Here is a 19445-nt window from a genome sequence, read left to right as displayed (position 1 = left end):
TGAACAAAACAGTCCAAGAACTAAAAACGGAAATCGAAGCAATAAAGAGTTCTCAAACGGAAGCAGCCCTAAGATGGAAAGCCTAAGACGTAGATCAGGAGCTACCGCTGCAAGCATGAACAACAGAGTACAAGAGATAGAAGAGAGAATCTCGGGTGCAGAAGATTCCATAGAAATCATTGACTCAACAGTCAAAGAAAATGCAAAATGCAAAAACCTCTGTATCAGCTGGGCCATTTTGGCAGAGTAGAGAAATAAGAGTCAAGTACAAATTTTCTTAGAAACAATTTAAAATGCACATTCAAGAAGATGTCAGAAGATGGAAAAGGTCTCCCATGCTCATGAATTGGAAGGATTATCACAAAGCTCAAGTCCAAGTCAATCAAGGACCTCAACATAAAATCAGATACACTGAATCTAATAGAAGAGAAAGTGGGAAATAGCATTGAAGGCCTTGGCACAGGAGAAAATTTTCTGAACAGAACACCAATGGCTCAGGCTCTAAAATCAACAAATAACAAATGGAACCTCATGAAACAAAAACGCTTCTGTAAGGCAAAGGACACTGCCAATAGGACAAAATGGCAACGTACAGTTTGGGAAAAGATCACTAAACCTACATCTCATAAAGGGTTAATATCCAAAACATATATAGAACTCAAAAACTCAGACTCCAAAGAACAAAATAACCCAATTTAAAAATAGGGTACAGGGCTAAACAGAATTCTCAACAGAGGAATTTTGAATGGCTAAGAAGCATCTAAAGAAATGTTCAACATCTTTAGTCATCAGGAAAAATGAAAATCAAAACAACTCTGAGATTCCACCTTATACCATAAGAATGGCTAAGATAAAAACTCCTATGTCTTCATAGAATGAATTAGGTAGTGTTCCTTCTGTGTCTATTTTGTGGAATAGTTTGAGGAATACTGATATCAGGTCTTCTTTGAAGGTCTGGTAGAATTCTGAACTAAACCCATCTGGCCCTGGGCTTTTTTTGGTTGGGAGGTTTTTAATGACTTCTATTTCCTTATAGGATATGGACCTGTTTAGAAAGTTTTCCTGCTCTTGATTTAACTTCGGTATAAGGTATCTGTCTAGAAATTCATCCATTTCATCTAGATTTTCCAGTTTGGTTGAGTATAGGCTTTTCTAGTAGGATCTGATAATTTTTTTTTAATTTCCTCCATTTCTGTGTTTATGTCTCCCTTTTCATTTCTGATTTTGTTAATTTGGACACTGCCTCTAGAACTTTTAGTTAGTTTGGCTAGGGGTTTATCTATCTTGTTGATTCAAAGAACCAGTTTTTGGTTTTGTTGATTCTATGTACTGCACACTTTATTTCTATTTGGTTGATTTCAGCCCTGAGTTTGAGTTTCCTACCTTCTACTCTTGGGTGAGTTTGCTTCTGTTTGTTCTAGAGCTCTCAGGTGTGCTGTTAAGTTGCTAGCTTAAGATATCTCCAGTTCCTTTACCAGTGCACTCACTGCTATGAATTTTCCTCTTAGCACTGCTTTCATTGTGTCCCATAAGTTTTGGCATGATGTGTCAACATTTTCATAAAATTTCAGTAAGTTTTTAATTTCTTTATTTCATCCTTGACCAAATTATTATTGAGTAGAGAGTTGTTTAGTTTCCACATGCGCATGTTGCCTTTGCTGTTATTGAAGACCAGCTTTAGGCCATGGTGGTCTGATAGGGTACATGGGATTATTTCAATCTTTTCCTATCGGTTGAGGGTTGATTTGTGACCAATTATAGGGTCTATTTTGGAAAAGGTACCACAAGGTCCTGAAAAGAAGGTGTATTCTTTTGTTATAGGGTGAAACGTTTGATAGATATTTGTCAAATCCATTTAGTTCATAACTTCTATTAGTTTCACTGTGTCTCTGTTTAGTTTCTGGTTCAATGAGCTGTCCATTGGGGAGAGTAGGGTGTTGAAGCCTCCCACTCTGCAAATCAAAACAACCCTGAGATTCCTTAGTCAGAATGACTAAGGTCAAACCTCAGGTAACAACACATGTTACCTCCTTCATTGCTGGTGGGATTGAAAACTGGTACAACTACTCTGGAAGTCAATTTGGAGATTCCTCAGAAAATTGGAAATAGACCTATCTAAAGAAATACCATTCTTGGGCATATAGCCCAAAGATGCCCCACCATGCCACAGAAGCACATGTGCCACTATGTTCATAGTGGACTTATTTGTGATAGCGAGAAGCTGGAAACCACCTAGATGTCCCATGACAGAAGGATGGATACAGAAAATGTGGTTCATTTACATAGTGGAATATTACTCAGTTATTAAGAACGAGGACATCCTGAGGTTTGCAGGCAAATGGATGGAACTAGAAAATGTCATCCTGAGGGGTAACTCAGAGCCAAAAGGACATGCACAGTATGTTCTCACTAATAAGTGGATATTAGCCAAAAGAAAAAAGAAAAAAAGAAAACCTACATAATACCCAGGATACAGTCCACAGAACTCAAAAAGGTCAACAAGTCGAAGGGCCCAAGTGAGAACGCCTCAGTTCCACTTGGGAGGGAAAAGAGGAAAAGGAGATGGGGATGGGGGGGGGGAGAGGGAAACATGATCTGGTATTAGGTTGGGGAAAAGAACTGAAGCCCTGAGGGTCAGTAGAAAGAATGGAAACAGGCAACCTTGAAAGGACGGAGGTTGAGAAGACCCTCTAGCATGTACCAGAGACCTGGAAAGTGAGAGAATCTCAGGACTCAAAGGAGGGAGAGGACCCTAGATGGAAGGCCCTTACAGTGGGGAGAGGGAACTTATTGAATCCACCTCCAGCAGAAAGACAGGGTATCAAGTGAGGGATAGGGTTGCCATCCCACAATCAAAACTCGGACCCATAATTCTTCCTGTCTGAAAGAAATGCAGGGATGGAAATGGAGAAGAGCCTGAGGAAGAACATCCAGCAATAGCCCCAAAGTGGGATCTGGCTCAAGGGGAGGTCCCAAGACCTGACACCATTACTGAAGCTATGGGGCAAAAACGGACCTATTATGACTGCCCTCCAAAAGACCCAACAAGCATCAGAGAGAGTCAGATGCAGATATGTGCACCCATCCAAGGAACAGAAGCTGCTGACACCTTGGTTGAATTAGGAAAAAGCTGGAGAAAGCAGAGGATGAGGGCATCCCTAAAGGAGAAACAGCTATCTCAATTAACCTGGACCCTTGAGATCTCGCAGACACTGGATCACCTAGCAGGCAGCGTTCACCAGCTGAGATGAGGCCTCCAACACATACACAGCAGAGGACTCCCAGGTCTGGATTCAGTCAGAGAAGATGCACCTAACCCTCAAGAGACTGGAGGCCCCAGGAAGTTTAGAGGTCTGTTGGGGTAGATGGGGTGGGGACATCCTTGTGGAGATGGGGTTGGGGGCAGTGTATGTAGGGGACCTTAGGTATGAGATGTGGAACTCTTAGGGGGTGGACCAGAAAGAGAATAAAATCTAGAGTGTAAAAATAAATAAATTTTATGGTTAAAAAGAAATCTCAAGTGTCAGCACATGCTGGCTAGGATGAGGAGAAAAAACACTCCTCCATTGCTGGTGGGACTGCAAACTTGTACAACTATTCTAGAAACCAATCTGGCAGTTCCTCAGATAGTTGGAAATAGTTCTACCTAAAGATTCAACTATACTGCTCCTGCACATACACCCAAAGTATGCTCTACTATATGACAAAGACACCTCCTGCACTATGTTCATGGCAGCCTTATTTCTAATAGCCAGAAGCTGGAAAGAGCTCAAATGTCCCTCAGCCAAAGACTGGATACAGAAAATCTGGTTCATTTATACAATGGAATACTATTCAGCTATTTAAAATGAGGACATCATAAATTTTGCAGGCAAATGGATGGAACTAGAAAACATAATTTTGAGTAATTAACCCAGACCCAAAAGGACTTACATGGTAGTTATTCACTGATAAAGGGATATTAGCAAAAAAATACAGAAAACTCATGATTCAACCCATAGACTATAAGAAGTTTAAGAAGAAGGAAGGCCCAAGTGAAGATGTTTTGATCCCACTTAGATGGAGGAACAAAATAATCATGGGGACAGAGCGAGGGAGGGACCTGGGTAGGAAAGGGGAAGGTAATGGGAAAAGAGAGGCAGGGCAGGATCAGATATGGGGGAGACAGAAGAGGAGCCCAGAGGGCCAGAGGAATGGATGAGAATGTGTAGCTGCCTGGAGTGGGTATGGGGGAGCCTCAGGAATGTCCTAGAGACCTGGGTTATGAGAGGCTTCCTGGACTCAATGGGGATAACCTTAGCAGAAATGCCCAATGGTGGGGAGATGAAACCTGAAGAGACCACACCCAGTAGATAGAGCCCCCCAATGGAGGGATGGGGTTACTAACCCACTTTCAAAATTTTTGACCCACAGTTGTTCCTGTGTAAAAGAAATGCAGGGACAAAAATGGAGCAAAGACTGAAGGAAAGGCCATCCAGTCACAAGCTCAACTTGAGATCCATACCATGGGTAGGCACCAAAACTGACACTATTACTGATGCTATGTTGTGATTGCAGACAGGAGCATAGCATGTTTGTCCTCTGTGAGGCTCTACCAGCAGCTCTTTGAGACAGATGGAGATACAGCTAACCACTTCACTGAAGTCAGGGACCCCTATGGTTGAGTTACGGGAAGAACTGAAGGCACACCAACAGTGTAATCCAGATACCTGGGATCTCTCCGAAACTAAGTCACCAACCAAAGAGCACGTATAGGCTGCTCTGTGGCAGGTGAAACCTATGTAGCAGATGACTGCCTTGACTGAACTCAGTAGGAGAGGATGTGACTCATCCTGTAGACTTGAAACCCCAGGGAAGGAGAATGACTGATGGGCGTGGGCACTTCTCAGAGGAAAAGGGGAGAAGGAATATGGTAAAGAATTCTGGGACTGCAGACCACGAGGAAGGGGCGGTAACACTTGGAATGTAAATAAATAAAATAATTAATAAAAGAAATTGTTCAGACAAAAATTAAGAAAAAACCAAAAGCTTTCTAGAGCAAATTCATACATATCAATACACAAACAGCGGGATAGTTAAAACAATCTTATGTAGTAATCAAACTGCTAGAAGTATCACCAAGATAATATTGTAAAGACTGTGACTCTATTATAGCACGTGCTAAATATGGGTATGTCACAATGAAATACCGTAAAGGAGAACACCGAGGTAATATAGTGAAAATTACTCAAACCTCAATGTGCATTTCAGAATCCAGTATTTATAGCTCAAAATCTGTGTGCTTGATTTGTTGTTGCTTTTTTTTCACTCACATCAAAACATACCAACCTTTCTGAATGTGATGTCTTGGTTGTTTTGAATTTCCAGCAATATCTTTTGTTTTCAACTCATATGAAAGACAGGAAATGTGTTTTCTGTACTCAGTAGAATATTTAAAGTCATCAGGAGAATATCTCATCTGTGAAGACAAATAAAGGCATTGGTGGGTCTTGTTCCTTATTGCTGTGATAAAACACTTTGACAAGTGAAACAATATAAGGAAGAATTTGCCTCTCCAGGTTATAGTCCATCACTTGGGGGAAGTCAAGGCAGCAGGCACTTGGAGCAGCTAGTTATTGTCAAAGGCAAACTGCATGGAATTAATGCATAAATGACAAGCAGAGTTAACTTTTTCCATTTCTATTATAGCTCAGAATCCTCTTCCTAAGGAATGGCACTGCCTCTAGTGGATTTGTCTTCCTACTTCTGCTAGTCAAGATAACCCAAATGCACACACCCACAGGTCCTGCTGATCTATAAAATTTCCACAAAAATCTTCCAAGCTGATTCTACATCATGTCAAGTTGATAATAAAAACTAACCAAATCAGTGATATCAAATGTTTCAGGGCTTCAAGGAGCTTTTGCATGTGAAGTTCAGTACTATGATTTTGATTTTTTAAAACTCTGTAAGACAACTAACATTAATAAGTCTTTAAAAGCTCCATTTTTTATTGCTTTGTTAAGCAACCTGATAGAAGTCAATGATAGCAACAGTCAGTGAGAAGAAAAGTCAGTTGTAGGAACAGTCAGTGCTGGGAATAGTCAGTGATAGCCACAGTCATAGGAAATATATAGGAACACTCAGAGGTAGAAAGAGTTAGTGAAAGCAACAGTCAGTGGCAGGAACAGCCAGTGGTAGGAACAGTCAGTAGTAGGAACAGCCAGTGATAGATACAGTCAGTGGTAGGAACAGTCAGTGGTAGTAACAGTCAGTGGTAGGAACAGCCAGTGATAGATACAGTCAGTGGTAGGAACAGTCAGTGGTAGTAACAGTCAGTGGTAGGAACAGCCAGTGATAGATACAGTCAGTGGTAGGAATAGTCAGTGGTAGGAACAGTCAGTGATAGGAACAGTCAGTAGTAGTAACAGTCAGTGGAAGGAAGGGGAGCAAGGGCTGGCATACTGGTCAAATATGTATAATAACAGACTGTTGAGTACTGAACCATGAACAGAGCATCCATATTATTCTATGCAAGACTCAGAGAACATCATGGATGAGGGGTACAGAAAATAGAAGAGCCAGATGTGAAGGGAGGAGTGCTATGGAACTGGGTTATTCTGGACATGACAAAGCCATAGAATTCATGAACTCACTGGGTGGACATATCACATGCATGGAGATGAGGGCTGGTGAGACCCTAACCCTGCTGAAAGACTCTGCACAGGTAATGAGTTTTGTTGTAATCACTGACAATCTGCCTATGCTCCATTAAATAGGTTGCACTCACACTCTTTCAAGAAACAATCATTAAACTTAGCGAGGACTGGTTGAGAAGAAATAGAGCTACAGTAGAAGGCAGGAGACCTGAAAGAAGGCAACAGGGAAGGAAAGTGTCCTAAGTCAATGAAAGAGGGCAACAGAGAGTGCGAGATGCCCTAAGTCAACATAGGTGCATATAATAGTGGCAAAAAAAGAGATTGTGTTAAGTTCCATTTGAAACAAAATAGCCCACTTTTTCTTCTAGAGATTATACTTTATCCTCTCTTTTAGAAAATGAGTTTCCCAGAAATTTTGTTTTTACTGTAGTTATTCAATTCCATTACCCAAAAGAAAACAAAAAATGTATACTGCTTGACAAATATTAGAAATATAATCTCTATTGTAAATTATATTGTTTTCATACAATATGAATATATACAAATATATAAAAAGTCAAATAAAAGAGTTATAGTTAAGTACAGCACTTATAATACATAGGCAGTATATATATAACAACATATAATAAATATATACTAAATTATTCAATTTATCTTCCTTCATGTATTCATTTGTCTCTCATTTAAAATCACTGTGACTTTCCTGGTTTTTATAAGACAAAAGTGCATGAAGAAAAGCTCATGTGTTACACTGAGACAAATCTGTAGGAAGAGCATCAAATAATCAAATATTTTATAGCTAACCTAGCGTCTTCAAAATTACATAGGTTAGCAAAGGTGGCTTTGTAAGGAGACAGAGAGTGCATATAAGCCACCCACATACTGATCCTTGAGCTCCTATAGAAGAAAATTTATCAAAATGCTGGCCATATGTAAGAGAGACTTTGTTTTCACTGACACAAAGTATACTCTATTAGCCACAGTGTGTATATGACCATATATAAGAGAGACCTTGTTTTCACTGACACAAAGTATACTCTATTAGCCACAGTGTGTATATGACCATATATAAGAGAGACCTTGTTTTCACTGACACAAAGTATACTCTCTACTAGTCACAGCATTGTATACCAGGCACTTGTACATGATGACTTTAGAAAATACTTATGGCTATTTGGCCAGGGAACATTATAAACTGATGATAAATTAAATAAATCAGAAATGCATTCATTTAACAGAATCAGCATTAACTCATACTTAGAAGTGAAAGCAATGTCTGATAACATCTCTAGCTGTTTGTGGAATGACAGTCTAATTAGGTAGAGATCTGAGAAACTAGTGGCTTCCTGATCTGAAAAACAGCTCCCAAGTGGGTAAGAGTAATGATCAGTGAGACAATATCATCAAGGGTCTGCTCTAATGCTATGAGTTATTTGCTCTCACCCCAGTGTGTATCAATAATTTTACGCAAGCTTTGAATGAAAATATAAAAAAAAAACCTGTTTATCCCATTTGCTGATGTGACAGGCAAAGGAACAACCTCACTTAACAGCAACTAGAGCTTTCAGTTGTTGTTAACAGACTGGTTAACAGTACTACTAACAGACTGGTTAACAGTACTATTAACAGACTAGAGTCATTGGACTAGCTGTATAGAGGATGTTATATTGTAGTTGGATAAATTAAATTAAATTGCTGTCATTAAATTAAATCAATTAAATTACATTAAATCACTCGAATACATGGGTGAAAAAGACAAAAGCTCTGAGGCATGGTTGGGACGTGTGCTAGAATGGCATCTAGAATGAGGGGATTGTTCTAACGTTCTCTTCCCTTCTGGAGCACTCCATCAGATCCTGGAAACATGTTTCACATGACTACAGATATCCTAGACCATCAAGCGGAGTCTACCAACTGTGTACTCTACAGACTAACACATAATGAAGGCACACTCTGGGTAACTCAGTTCTGTGCAATTCCAGGCAAAGAAAAGGTAATAGAGTAATTCAGGTTTCAAGTTTTCCCAATACTCTTCATTTTCTAATGGAATTCTGAAGTTCGAGCAAAGCTTAAAATTTCCATACTAATCTTTCCCTAAAACTTCATACCTTGCCTGTGGCAAAGCTGATCACTCCTTTCTCTTAAAATCACTATAAACATGTCTGTGCATTCCTGCTGTTCTTCTTTGAGCCTAAATCTAAATCATCCCTTTCCAGTCCAAACCAAACTCTTGTATTGGAGTTAACAAGATACGTTTGTAATGATCAAAACAGATTTCTTTCTGCTTTTAAATGCCCTGATGGCTGTTGTGGTTACTAACTTTTTACTGTGAACTAAAAAAAAAAAAATCAGAAAAATATAACCTGTGACCATATCACCAAACTCATCTCATCTCTGGCTGTGGTTCAGTGAACACCTGCCACACTGGATTTCATTCAACCTCAGAAACACATCCCAAACAAAACAAGCTATTACATGGCCCAGGGCATTGTGCAGGGGCCTCTATTCCCAGCACTGTGCATGGCTAGCTTCCGATGCTTCAAGCATTCACCACAAACAGCTTCTCTTTAGAAAAACTTCTGTCACGGTCTTAGGAGAAGCTCTTCCTGCCCCCAGTCTCCACTCTGAATCCTATGTGCACTGCATCAGCCATTTACCATAGTGCTTGCTTACTTGGGCTAAACTTTCCCTAAAAATCTGGTCCTTAGGAAAGACTTCATTTACAGTATTTCCTTGGAGATGTGAATGGTCCTGAAAGTCAGAACATATCCAAACCTTGTGTTAAGGGTGCAACAACAACAAACCAACAAACCAGCGAGCCAACGAACCGACAGACAAACTTCAATGTGGTGAGACTGGAGAGTTTGTAGAACTTCGGCTAATACTTCATGTGATAGGCCACGGCACTCCTCCATCCTTAGGTGAGAATCCAATAACCAGAAAAATGCTTTAGAAAATTAAAGTCTATCTTTTATAGCACCTAAAACTTGGAACACTACTGTCACTTATCTTGGAGTTATTTCATACCACTGTGTGTGCTTTTCACTCAGCAACTCTTCATAACCACCGTGCCCTCTTCTAAGCTCTTTCTCCTGTATACCGACTCAGGCATGGACTTTTCTAAAATATCCACAATGTTACCAATTCCTGACTTTGCCACATCCTTACAATAGGTAAATATAAGCCTCTGGAAGGAATTAATCTGTCTTTTCTCAGTCGCCACTTTGACCTTCTGGTGGCTACACATCCTTATGTCAAGAGGAAGAGGCACTAAGGAAAATCTCTCATGCAGGACTCAGTTGGGATACTAATACATAATCTGTAAAGGGCACAGAAAGGGAGGCCACAGCAATCATAGCAAGGAATACAATCTGTGGCATCACTAAACACTAGACTGCTTAACTGAGGATAAACTTAGTTTTGAGGTTCACAAAATGCATCTCTATTTGGTTGCAAAACCATGATAGACAGTTGTGGCAGAGAGTTCCTCTTTGGGAGACAATAATTTACTGTTCTGCACAGTGACAAGTGGGTTTCGGTGGTAACATTCCTTCCTTCTTTCTTGACCCACATTTAAATACTTTACAGTCAATTCATTTTTCTTGGGTTCAGGCTGCATTTTGAACCTTTTCCGGCCTATGAATTATCTTGGCATCTGTTTTCACCTTTTCTGCAATGGAGTCAGTGGGTTTCTAGTTGACTGGAAATCGTAGCATTTGATCTAAGCAGTTCGTGCGTGGTACAGTCAGTACTATGTCTACATCTATAGAAGCATTTTTATCACCACCATGCTGTACTGGGGGTGAAGGAGTCTGTGTTGAGGATCACCCTAGAAACCTGTTCAGAATCACAACTGAGCTACAACCCTTGATGTCTTCTGCTTGGTTTTCTCCTTAATGACTTCCTGACAAATTGGCTTCTAGACCCCAATGTGTTAACCCAGACAAATGAGCTTTCAGATACTACTCAAAAGATCTAACTTTTGAGTTACACAAAACAGATAATCAAGTTTATCCTAATGAACACTGTTGGTTCTGCTGTTCAGATCTATGTCTTATTGAAACAACAGAAAGCTTTTCCTATCAGTGAGCTGCTGTGCTGTGGGTAGCAAACACATACAATATCCTCAGGGCTCTTAGAAGCAGGCTGCAAACACATACATCTGTCTCGGACCTCTTAAATGCAGGCCGGTACCTGCAATCAGCTTTCCAGAGTACGTGCTGATTCCCAGAACTAGACAGAGAGATACACTTTTAGGAGTAAAGACTATAGTTTGAGATGATAACCTTTATATATAATGGCAGATGTAAGCATTACTTCATGAACTGCTACTACCTTACATTTGATGCCAATGCCAATATTGCTTGATCTGAAAGAGGAGTCAGCAAGACAGTACCCTAAGGCAATGAAGTCAATGCACAAAAAGTGACCCACATAAGCACAGGAGGCAAAGTACATATATAGGAAGTATATAACTCTTCTGTATAAAACAAAATACAACAAAAATAGTCATAGAAAATGAAGGTGATGGATATGTTTATTGCAAATGTCCAGTTTTAGAGTATATAAAAAATTCATTGTAGAAATGCCATGTTTGCTCAGCTCAAGATTATTCTATTTTAGGTCCACCGTAACCAATACTAGAGACACTGCCAAATCCAGTATTGAGCTCTCAGTTTTGTCCTACCATGCGTGCTTAGCAGTAGAGTTTTGGAGCCTAATAAAAAAAAATACCCTGCAAACGTTCACAGGAGTTTAGATTTTTATTTCAACTTGAGGGAAATCAATGCTTAGACTAGGCTCCAGCTCTGTCACCAACAAGAATACTGCCCACAGCTTCTCCAGTTCAGTGCAAACGTCATTCTGTCCGATGTCACAGTGCAGCTGATACAGCTTTCTTTATAAAGTGTCCTACTCACATGGACAATATTTCAGCCCATCTCCAATGCTGTTTACATAAATATAATATTGTTGTTACCCAATGAAATGATGCAAACCTACTGGAGGGCAGAAGAGATGGGTCAGAAGGAAAGCATTGGCTGACCATGTGTGAGAACTGGAGTTCAAATCCCCAGAGCCCGTGGAGAGTCTTGTGATAATATACACCTATAAAACAGCTGCCATGCTAAGAGAAACTATGCAGATGGGAAAAACCCTCAAGATGCTTTCTGTCTAGCTAGCCTGGGACACAAAGCAGTGAACAACAAAGTGACCCTATTTCAAAACCAAGGTGGGAGTCAAGCATCAACCTCTAAGACAGGCACAAGAGTCATCACTGAAGACCTAGCAAGATGGAAGCTTAGTAAAAGCTGCAAAGGACAAGATACGGAAATGATGGCTCCGTGGCTGGGATGTGTATGGACTGTCTTTGCGGAGGACCCAAGGGTGATTCCTGCACCTGTATTAATTACTCTAGAGAAAGGTTACAACTCTACCTCTACAAGCACTGGTGTATTTTCCTGCACTCTCACGTAACTTCACTTACGTGTACAGCCACCCCGCAGGCACACACTCCCATACAGACATACAATGTGGAGCAAGTGCACCATGACACCAGACAGAAGGACTGGTAAGGCTGAGTGAGCCCACATCCTGAGGATCTCAGAATTGATAACAGCAGAAACAGATCCATTTCCCCCTACCTGTACCTGCTCTGGAACACATAATGACACCATACTCCTCAATGTTTATAATTCATATGGAGTAAAGTGCACAAGTTATTTCACCAAGGATCATCTGAGAGTGGCTGTTTTATGGAACACTTGGGCAAGAGTTCTCTCTCCTTAAGTATTCATTGTTAGACCCTGGACACAACTGGCAGGATGGGCTCATGCCACTGTCACCCCTCACTCCAGCACTGAAGTTGCTGTTGTAGTGGGATCTGGGCTACCTGTCCTGCCCAGGTCAACCAAACCCCCTTGTTTGTCTTCTAAGAGCGGTAACACTTTTGCTTTTCCTGGCCAAACTGAGACCCATGGAACCTATTCATCACAGGTTTTGCTTTATCCATTGGGTGGATAGAGGATGACACCCGCATGTTCACACATAATAAAAAATAAATCAGCAAAAACAATCCTGATGAACTAAAACAAATAACTGCATGTCACTAAGGCTGGATTTTCTGTATAAAAGCTGAGCGAACTCACAGGGATTAAAAAGACTAAATCACTCATAAAAAGTATCTCATAAAAGACCAGGGCCAGATGGCTTCACTGTTGATTTCTATCAACTATTGAAAGAACTATCACCACGTCTTAAGTTATTTCTACATTCAGAGGAACATGTAATGCTTGCAAATGTATTCAAGGGGCCAGCAATGCTCAGGCATTAGAACAGATAGGGAAGCAACCAGAAAATATAAACTATAACCAATGTCCTTTGTAGATACATATGCAAAAACTCCCAAAAGATATCAGCAAATGAATCCAAAAGCACAGTAAGGTGCAATGGTTAGTAGCTGTATGCAAACAGACACCAGGACTTCACAGCGGGGTAAAAGACAGAAAATCGGAGCATCTCAACAGATGGAGGAAAATCAGCCTATAAAATTTAACAGGCTTTGTGGTTTAAAAAAAAATATCAGACACAGAAAAACCGTATCTAAACGCTATGAGGCCACCTATAATAAACCTATAATAAACCGACTGCTAAGCTTATGCAAAATGGGGAGGAGGAGCCAGATCCCTCTAACTATGAACTAAGACAAGGTGTTGCTTTCACTGCTTCAAAGAAACATGGACATGCTTGCTGGGAAATTAGCACAAGAATGGGGGGGAGGTTGGTCAAGCCAAATCGAATTTTCAGCTAACCAGTTGAGACAGAGTGAGAACTCTATAGCAGAAGAATCATCTCGCCCTACTGAAACTGGGGACAGACTTACACATTGTTTTTCATTTTTATATTGCAAGCTTACATAAGAACAATTTCTTAAAAGTATAGAAAGTGACTTGAACATATTCCGGCTCATATCCCATTACCCTACCTACCACATTAAATTCCCCAGTTCTGTAGATGTTTCGGCTCCACTTTCGGGTTATCTGTACCTTCACAACTGTGTGTCTGAAGTTCAGAACCCCAAAATTATGGAAAATATAAAATATGCATCTTTCTGTGAGTGATGTAACGTGTCTTCAGTTACAGGTAGAGGACTTAATTATTCCATTTCCCATTCAACTAGAAGGAGAAAAACGTTTGCATTTTCCTTCCTGTGGTGGGCTGTGTGCAGACTCCAGGTTGGATCCACATCTTTGCTGTTCTGAATTATGATGCAATGAACACAGATGGGCAGACGTCTCTGCGACCTGTAGATTTGGCGTCTTTGGGTAAAGGCCCAGAAGGGGTAGAGCTGAGTCCTATGTTAGGACTGTCTGTGCTTTAGGGAGTTCACTCTGTATTGATTTCTATTTCAGATGTACAAATAGCCAACCAGTATATAAAAACATTACATAGGACTAATATTTTGGCAAATGCAAATGAAAACATCAATAAAATAAGAACTCACCTCAACACAAATGTCTATGTGTTCTAGACTAAAACAGCCAGTGCTGACCAAGATGTGAGAGTAAGGAATATAAATTAGTGTAAACTGCACACTGTGCAAGGCAGCACGTGGTTTTCTTAACCGGATCAGTCACTAGGCCAGATGTCACAGGGTAGCCCCTAAGGTTCTCATTCACACTCATTCACAATGTTCTCCACCCACCCACGTGCTTGTGTGGCTGTTTGCTTTTGGAGACAGGATTGCTGTGTACACATCAGGTTGACTTCCAACTTGTGGTCCCTGGTACTATCCTCTCCCTGTGTTGGTCGTACAGCTGTGTGGTACCAGTATTCATCAACCAGTGAGTGGATTTGAAATATTGGAGGACAAAATTAGCCAGTTACCATAATTTATGACGTTAGAGATAATTATGCAGAGAAGCCAGGCACAGGAAGGGGATATCCCTGACCTCACTCACTAGCTGTCAGGTCGGTCCTAGCAGCTGAGGAGAACGGTGTCTCCTGGCAGCTGTGTGGAGTGGTGGAGAGCGGCTGATCCACGGACACTGAGCTGTGCTTGGGAGCTGTCCCGTGTGCTGGTGCATCAAGGCGATAATGTTCTGCACACGTTTTCTCCACAGACAAGTGGTACGGCTTCCTTGATGCAAGCACGATATAAGGCTCACTAGTGCAAACATCATTAACATGTATTTCAGGAAGTTTAACTACCAGTTAAACTAAATTCAATTATTTAAAAATAGACGTTGCCAAATTTTGCAAAAACCAAATGGCCCCAGTCTGTTTGTCAGCATTGCTAGACGTGTATATTTTACTAATCGAAGGCTGTAAAGTAGTATTTTAGGAGCATCTTCCGGCTTTCTTGGGGGAATAGTCTCAGCAAAACCTACACTTAGGTGTTGAGTCTGAACACTGCCTTCCATAAACGACAAAGCAGCAGGACGTCTCCACAAATGGCTTCCTGGAAATAGACTGAGGTGCAGACACGAGTCAGACAATAGACAGCTGTGGCAGGGGCTTCTTTTCACCAAAAGCACAACACATGGAAACAGCCAACGCCTTCTGCCTTAAACCAATAAAATCTGCTGTAAGTAAGTTAGGTAAGGAATGATCCTTTTATTGATTTGTTGTCTTTTTATTAGAATAGCATGGCAGCTTAAGTTTTCTGCTCTGTCTTTTCAGAGTAGTATATGACGGTGCATTTCCTTCAGATTAGGGCTGGTCTCACTAGCTATCTTAGATGAAGAGTAACTTCATGGCAACTTTAATGAAAGATTTGATTTGTTAAAATACTTTCTCCTAGATGTATTACTAGATGAAGCTCTCTTTTCCACCTCACACTTATCTTCTATGTACAGCTGACATCCCTAGTGTCCAATCAGAGGCGGGTTTTCATTGCTGTTGTCCAGGGAATGAAGTGCGTGATTCCTTTGTACTGATGAAAGGTGAGTGCAGACATCCAGCCCATTTCAGTGAAAATTGACCCATAATTTTGTTTTATCCTGAAGAAAAATACAGTGATAAAGTTTAAAGATGGAAAACATACAGTTAACCTCATCGGATCTGACAATAGCTAGCAAACATTCTACTCAGTCTAGAAGTCAGTGCCTCTGCTTCCAGAGCTCAGGAATTCTACTAATGGTGGCTCCCACAAGGCAGAGAAACCAACAGGGTGAATTTTGACACTTCCACTGCATCAAAGGTAGATCGGGAAGCCACTTTGGAACCCTCCCTCATGGTCGTAGTGCCCATGAAAGTTTCTGTCTAAGGAAATAGATGTGTCTTCATTGAACAGTTGAATACGTATGTTTACTCATCTTGTAGAGACTGCACACCACTTTCCAAACAAAAGCAGCAGTGTGGGGCCACATCACAGTGTCGGAATGCTATGTCAGCGGGTACTTTTCAGAAGGCACTCACCTGCTATGTTTCCAAGTGACAACCATGGCGTACTGAGTCAGATTATTGCTGATAGCACATTTCTTATTTTTAATCACAGGGCATAGGAATGTGTTATGAAAACCAACTACCAAAGTGTTTGCTGTAGGTTACTACTCTCACAGTAACATTCTCGATTAATATGTTTACAAAGTACATTGAATATCTCTGAGTCATGAAGTATATACCAAAACTATAGGAATACAGATTGGATTATGCTTCTTTTAAATGTAGCATTTTTTTAATAGACTCAGTAGGTTCTATTTAAATATACTTGTATATACACACATAACAAATAAAATCAAATATAATCAAAGTGAGAATCATTTTGAGAGTGGGGTACATGGCAGAAGTTTGAGGTAGAGTAACTGGTGGTGGCCAGAGAAAGGAAGGGGAGGAGGGAACCGATGTACTTCTATTTCAGTTAAAAACAATAACAAAGAAATTTTAAAAATAAAAATTAATTTTATAGTAGGTTACATTTTTTTAATATCTCTAATAAATATATTAGTGTACTAGGTAACATGGTAGACAAAAGAACTGTGTCAGGAAACCTGACATACTGTAGCTTAAAAACATAAACACGTTCATTTAAAAGATGTCTTTGAAGGAGATAGGGTTTAAATTATTGCAGAAGACATACAACGGTAGAAATCAAGACAGTATATTTCTTTAAGCAGACATACTCATTTCTCCTCACAGTAAAGAGCTGTATTAAAGAGGGTGAGTCTTTCTGGGGATCCCATGGAGGATGAGGGCAAGCTGAAGGACAGGGGAAGCAGGGAGGAGGCACATCTGGGAGTTTTTCACAGAAGTAGACAAACAAAAGGAAAGGATACAGTGGTGCTGGTTTTGGAGCTCAGAACTTACTTTAAGGGTAAGAAGCGTTTTAGTACGTATTTAGAAGAGAGGATGTTTGGTAATCATCATCTAAGACAGTAAAAATGACCATAGTGGAGAGAAGGGGAGGAAGAGGAGGACACACTGAGGCCTTACACATTATGAAGGGAGCACGATCTCAGTAAATAGACAACCGATGTTTAGGGGCAAAGGTCAAATGTCAATTCTAAAATCTTAACTCTAATACTAAAACCCTTCCCCATGTGCTAGTATGCCTCTCATGGGGGAAACAGGAATGGCAGGAATATGACCTTCCTACAAGATGGGGACATAGTTCAGGGGATGGAGAGCTCATTCAGAGTATGGAATGTGGTCTTCAATTCTAAACACCAAATGGACAGAACCATGTGGTGTTTGTCTGTAATCCCAGAACTAGGAAAGTGGAGGCAGGAGGATCTGAAATCTAAGATCAGCCTTAGCCACATAGCAAGTCTGAGGCAGGCCTGGGAAAAAGATCTTAATTCTAGTCATCAACAATAAAACAAAACCAATCAAAAGTAATACACACACACACACACACACACACACACACACACACACACCAGAGCTTCTTCACCATGTTCATGCCCCTCCCACACACCTGCCCCTCGCCCAGCTCCAGGAAGCCCCCTAAGAATCTGCCCTTGCTAATAACTTAATGTACAATGTCAACAATCAGGTTTCAATCTCTTTCTGAGCCTTCCATATCTCTTTCTGAGCCTTCCATATCTCTTTCTTTCTTGGTAAACTTTCCCAGTTTCTTAAGACAGAGCTTGGGCACATTCAGGTGCCTGGATCTCTCAAGAACAATCACATATGCTAGCTTCCTATCAGAGGCTGCTCCATGTAAAAGCTGCAATGTTCCCTGACTCTCACTGCAGAGACACATCTCAGTTAGTCCTCGTAGCTGTCCTGCCCTAGGTGTCTGGGTAGTCAGTTCCATCCTTTTGCCATTAACTCTTTTCCTTACAATAAGCCAATACCTTGAACTCAAGAGAAAGCATATGTTTAAATCTGAATTTGAACAAGTTGTCAAAAGCTCTGAACTTTGTAGGAAGTTAGAGCTCAGTGGAGGGCATCTTGAAAGACCCAGGAATACAGATCACAGGCCTTAGCTTGCCTGAGGCCAACAGCCAAGAATGAAGAGCATGGGAAGAAAATACTTAGCAAAGAAGACTGAAAAGGTAAACAAAATTTCAAGGCCCACATTAGAGCAGAAGCCACTAGCAGGCTGCACTGACCATGCTCCAGGGTCAACTGCGACATTTCCTACCCAGAAATCTTGACACCAATGGGGAACCTTGTTTTTTCCCCTACACTTCCCCTTAAATCATAGTATCAGTAAATGAGAATTCTAACATTTGCTGCCTATGAAACAGTCTGAATAACAAATGTGACTTCTTAATTAAAAGTGCTATGAGGCTCATCATGCACACGGTACTGTGTTATGTGGTATGTGGTACTGAAACAGAGACAGGTAACTTTTCTTGCCCAGTGATTATCTGAATTTCCTTCTGAGAATTAAATTTTCTTTAATGAACCTAACTAATGTGTCTCCATTCTGCCTCATGGGCCTCTTGGAAAGGGGACAGTTTCCCACCTTTCCACATTCTGCCAAGCTCGCCCTCGGGGCCCCAGGCCTGGACTTTATTTGTGTCAATGGTGATCCCTCATCTCAGGTCTTGCATTTCTTGTCAACCACATGATGCTGTCATTTTCACTGTTTTAACTTATTTCCTCACTTAAAGAACAATTTCCCAAAGAGAAAGCAACTCACTCTTCACTTTCTGAGACCACCCAGAAGTAGAAAAAGCACTGATGACATAGTAGAGCATTTGAATATTTTAAGTTTTCAAAAGTTATTACTATTACTGTGTCAGTTTGTATGTGCACACTAGAGGAAGCACGAGGGGGTAAGAGGACAACGTTGTAGACTTGGTTCCCTCTGCCCACCTGAGATCTAACCCAAGTCATCACCTGCTCAAGAGCCATCACCTGCTGAGCCAACTTGCTGGTTCAGAATTTGAAGTTTTGAATTAAATTTGAAATTTTAGCACTTACATAATATCCATGTATAAATGTAAATTAGAATTTATATAAAGTCATGTGAACACACACAAGCACACACAGGCTATCTGAACGAAACGTTATTTTAATTATAAAGCCATTATGGTCACTGTACCATGTTTCTTATCAGTGATATCAATCAGTATTTCTATGAATAGAAAAGGTACCGTTTGCCTCTGGGATTGAGTATCTTCTCTGTTTGTCAACTACCAGAAACTTTCTGTAAGATACATCCACCTGAGGATTGAAAATTTTTCAAGAACAATTTTTAGGAGAAAGTAAAATAGTGTATTATTCTTACCCATGAGCACTTGAGTGGTTTGTGTGCTGACATCTGAACTTGAGTATAATGATACGCAGCATTTCAATTGTAGGAGCAAGAAAGATGGTTCAGCGGTTTAGAACACTTGTCACAGAAGCCTCATG

At 40.5% G+C, this 19445-nt stretch overlaps 1 protein-coding gene and 1 long non-coding RNA gene across 6 annotated transcripts in view; one reads left to right on the top strand and one right to left on the bottom strand.

The window, feature by feature from the left end:
* Positions 1–19445, bottom strand: part of Lrriq3 (leucine-rich repeats and IQ motif containing 3) — a 92526-nt gene that overhangs the window by 27668 nt on the left and 45413 nt on the right. For 4 of the 5 annotated variants that reach the window (XM_063282410.1, NM_001024307.1, XM_039102959.2 and 1 more), the window contains one exon: positions 5329–5458. In XM_063282410.1, coding sequence (XP_063138480.1) covers positions 5329–5458 — 130 coding nt within the window. Of the gene's footprint in view, positions 1–5328; positions 5459–15227; positions 15638–19186; positions 19257–19445 lie in introns of those variants that run through there. The other variant, XM_039102961.2, reaches the window with a different exon arrangement.
* Positions 8489–9624, top strand: LOC134486009 (uncharacterized). The gene is made up of 2 exons (XR_010064539.1): positions 8489–8631; positions 9347–9624. It is a non-coding gene; the product is annotated as an uncharacterized LOC134486009 (long non-coding RNA).

Source organism: Rattus norvegicus, chromosome 2 (genome assembly GCF_036323735.1).
Source record: "Rattus norvegicus strain BN/NHsdMcwi chromosome 2, GRCr8, whole genome shotgun sequence".
Classification (NCBI taxonomy): Eukaryota; Metazoa; Chordata; class Mammalia; order Rodentia; family Muridae; genus Rattus; species Rattus norvegicus.
This window is presented reverse-complemented; position numbering and strand designations above follow the sequence as displayed.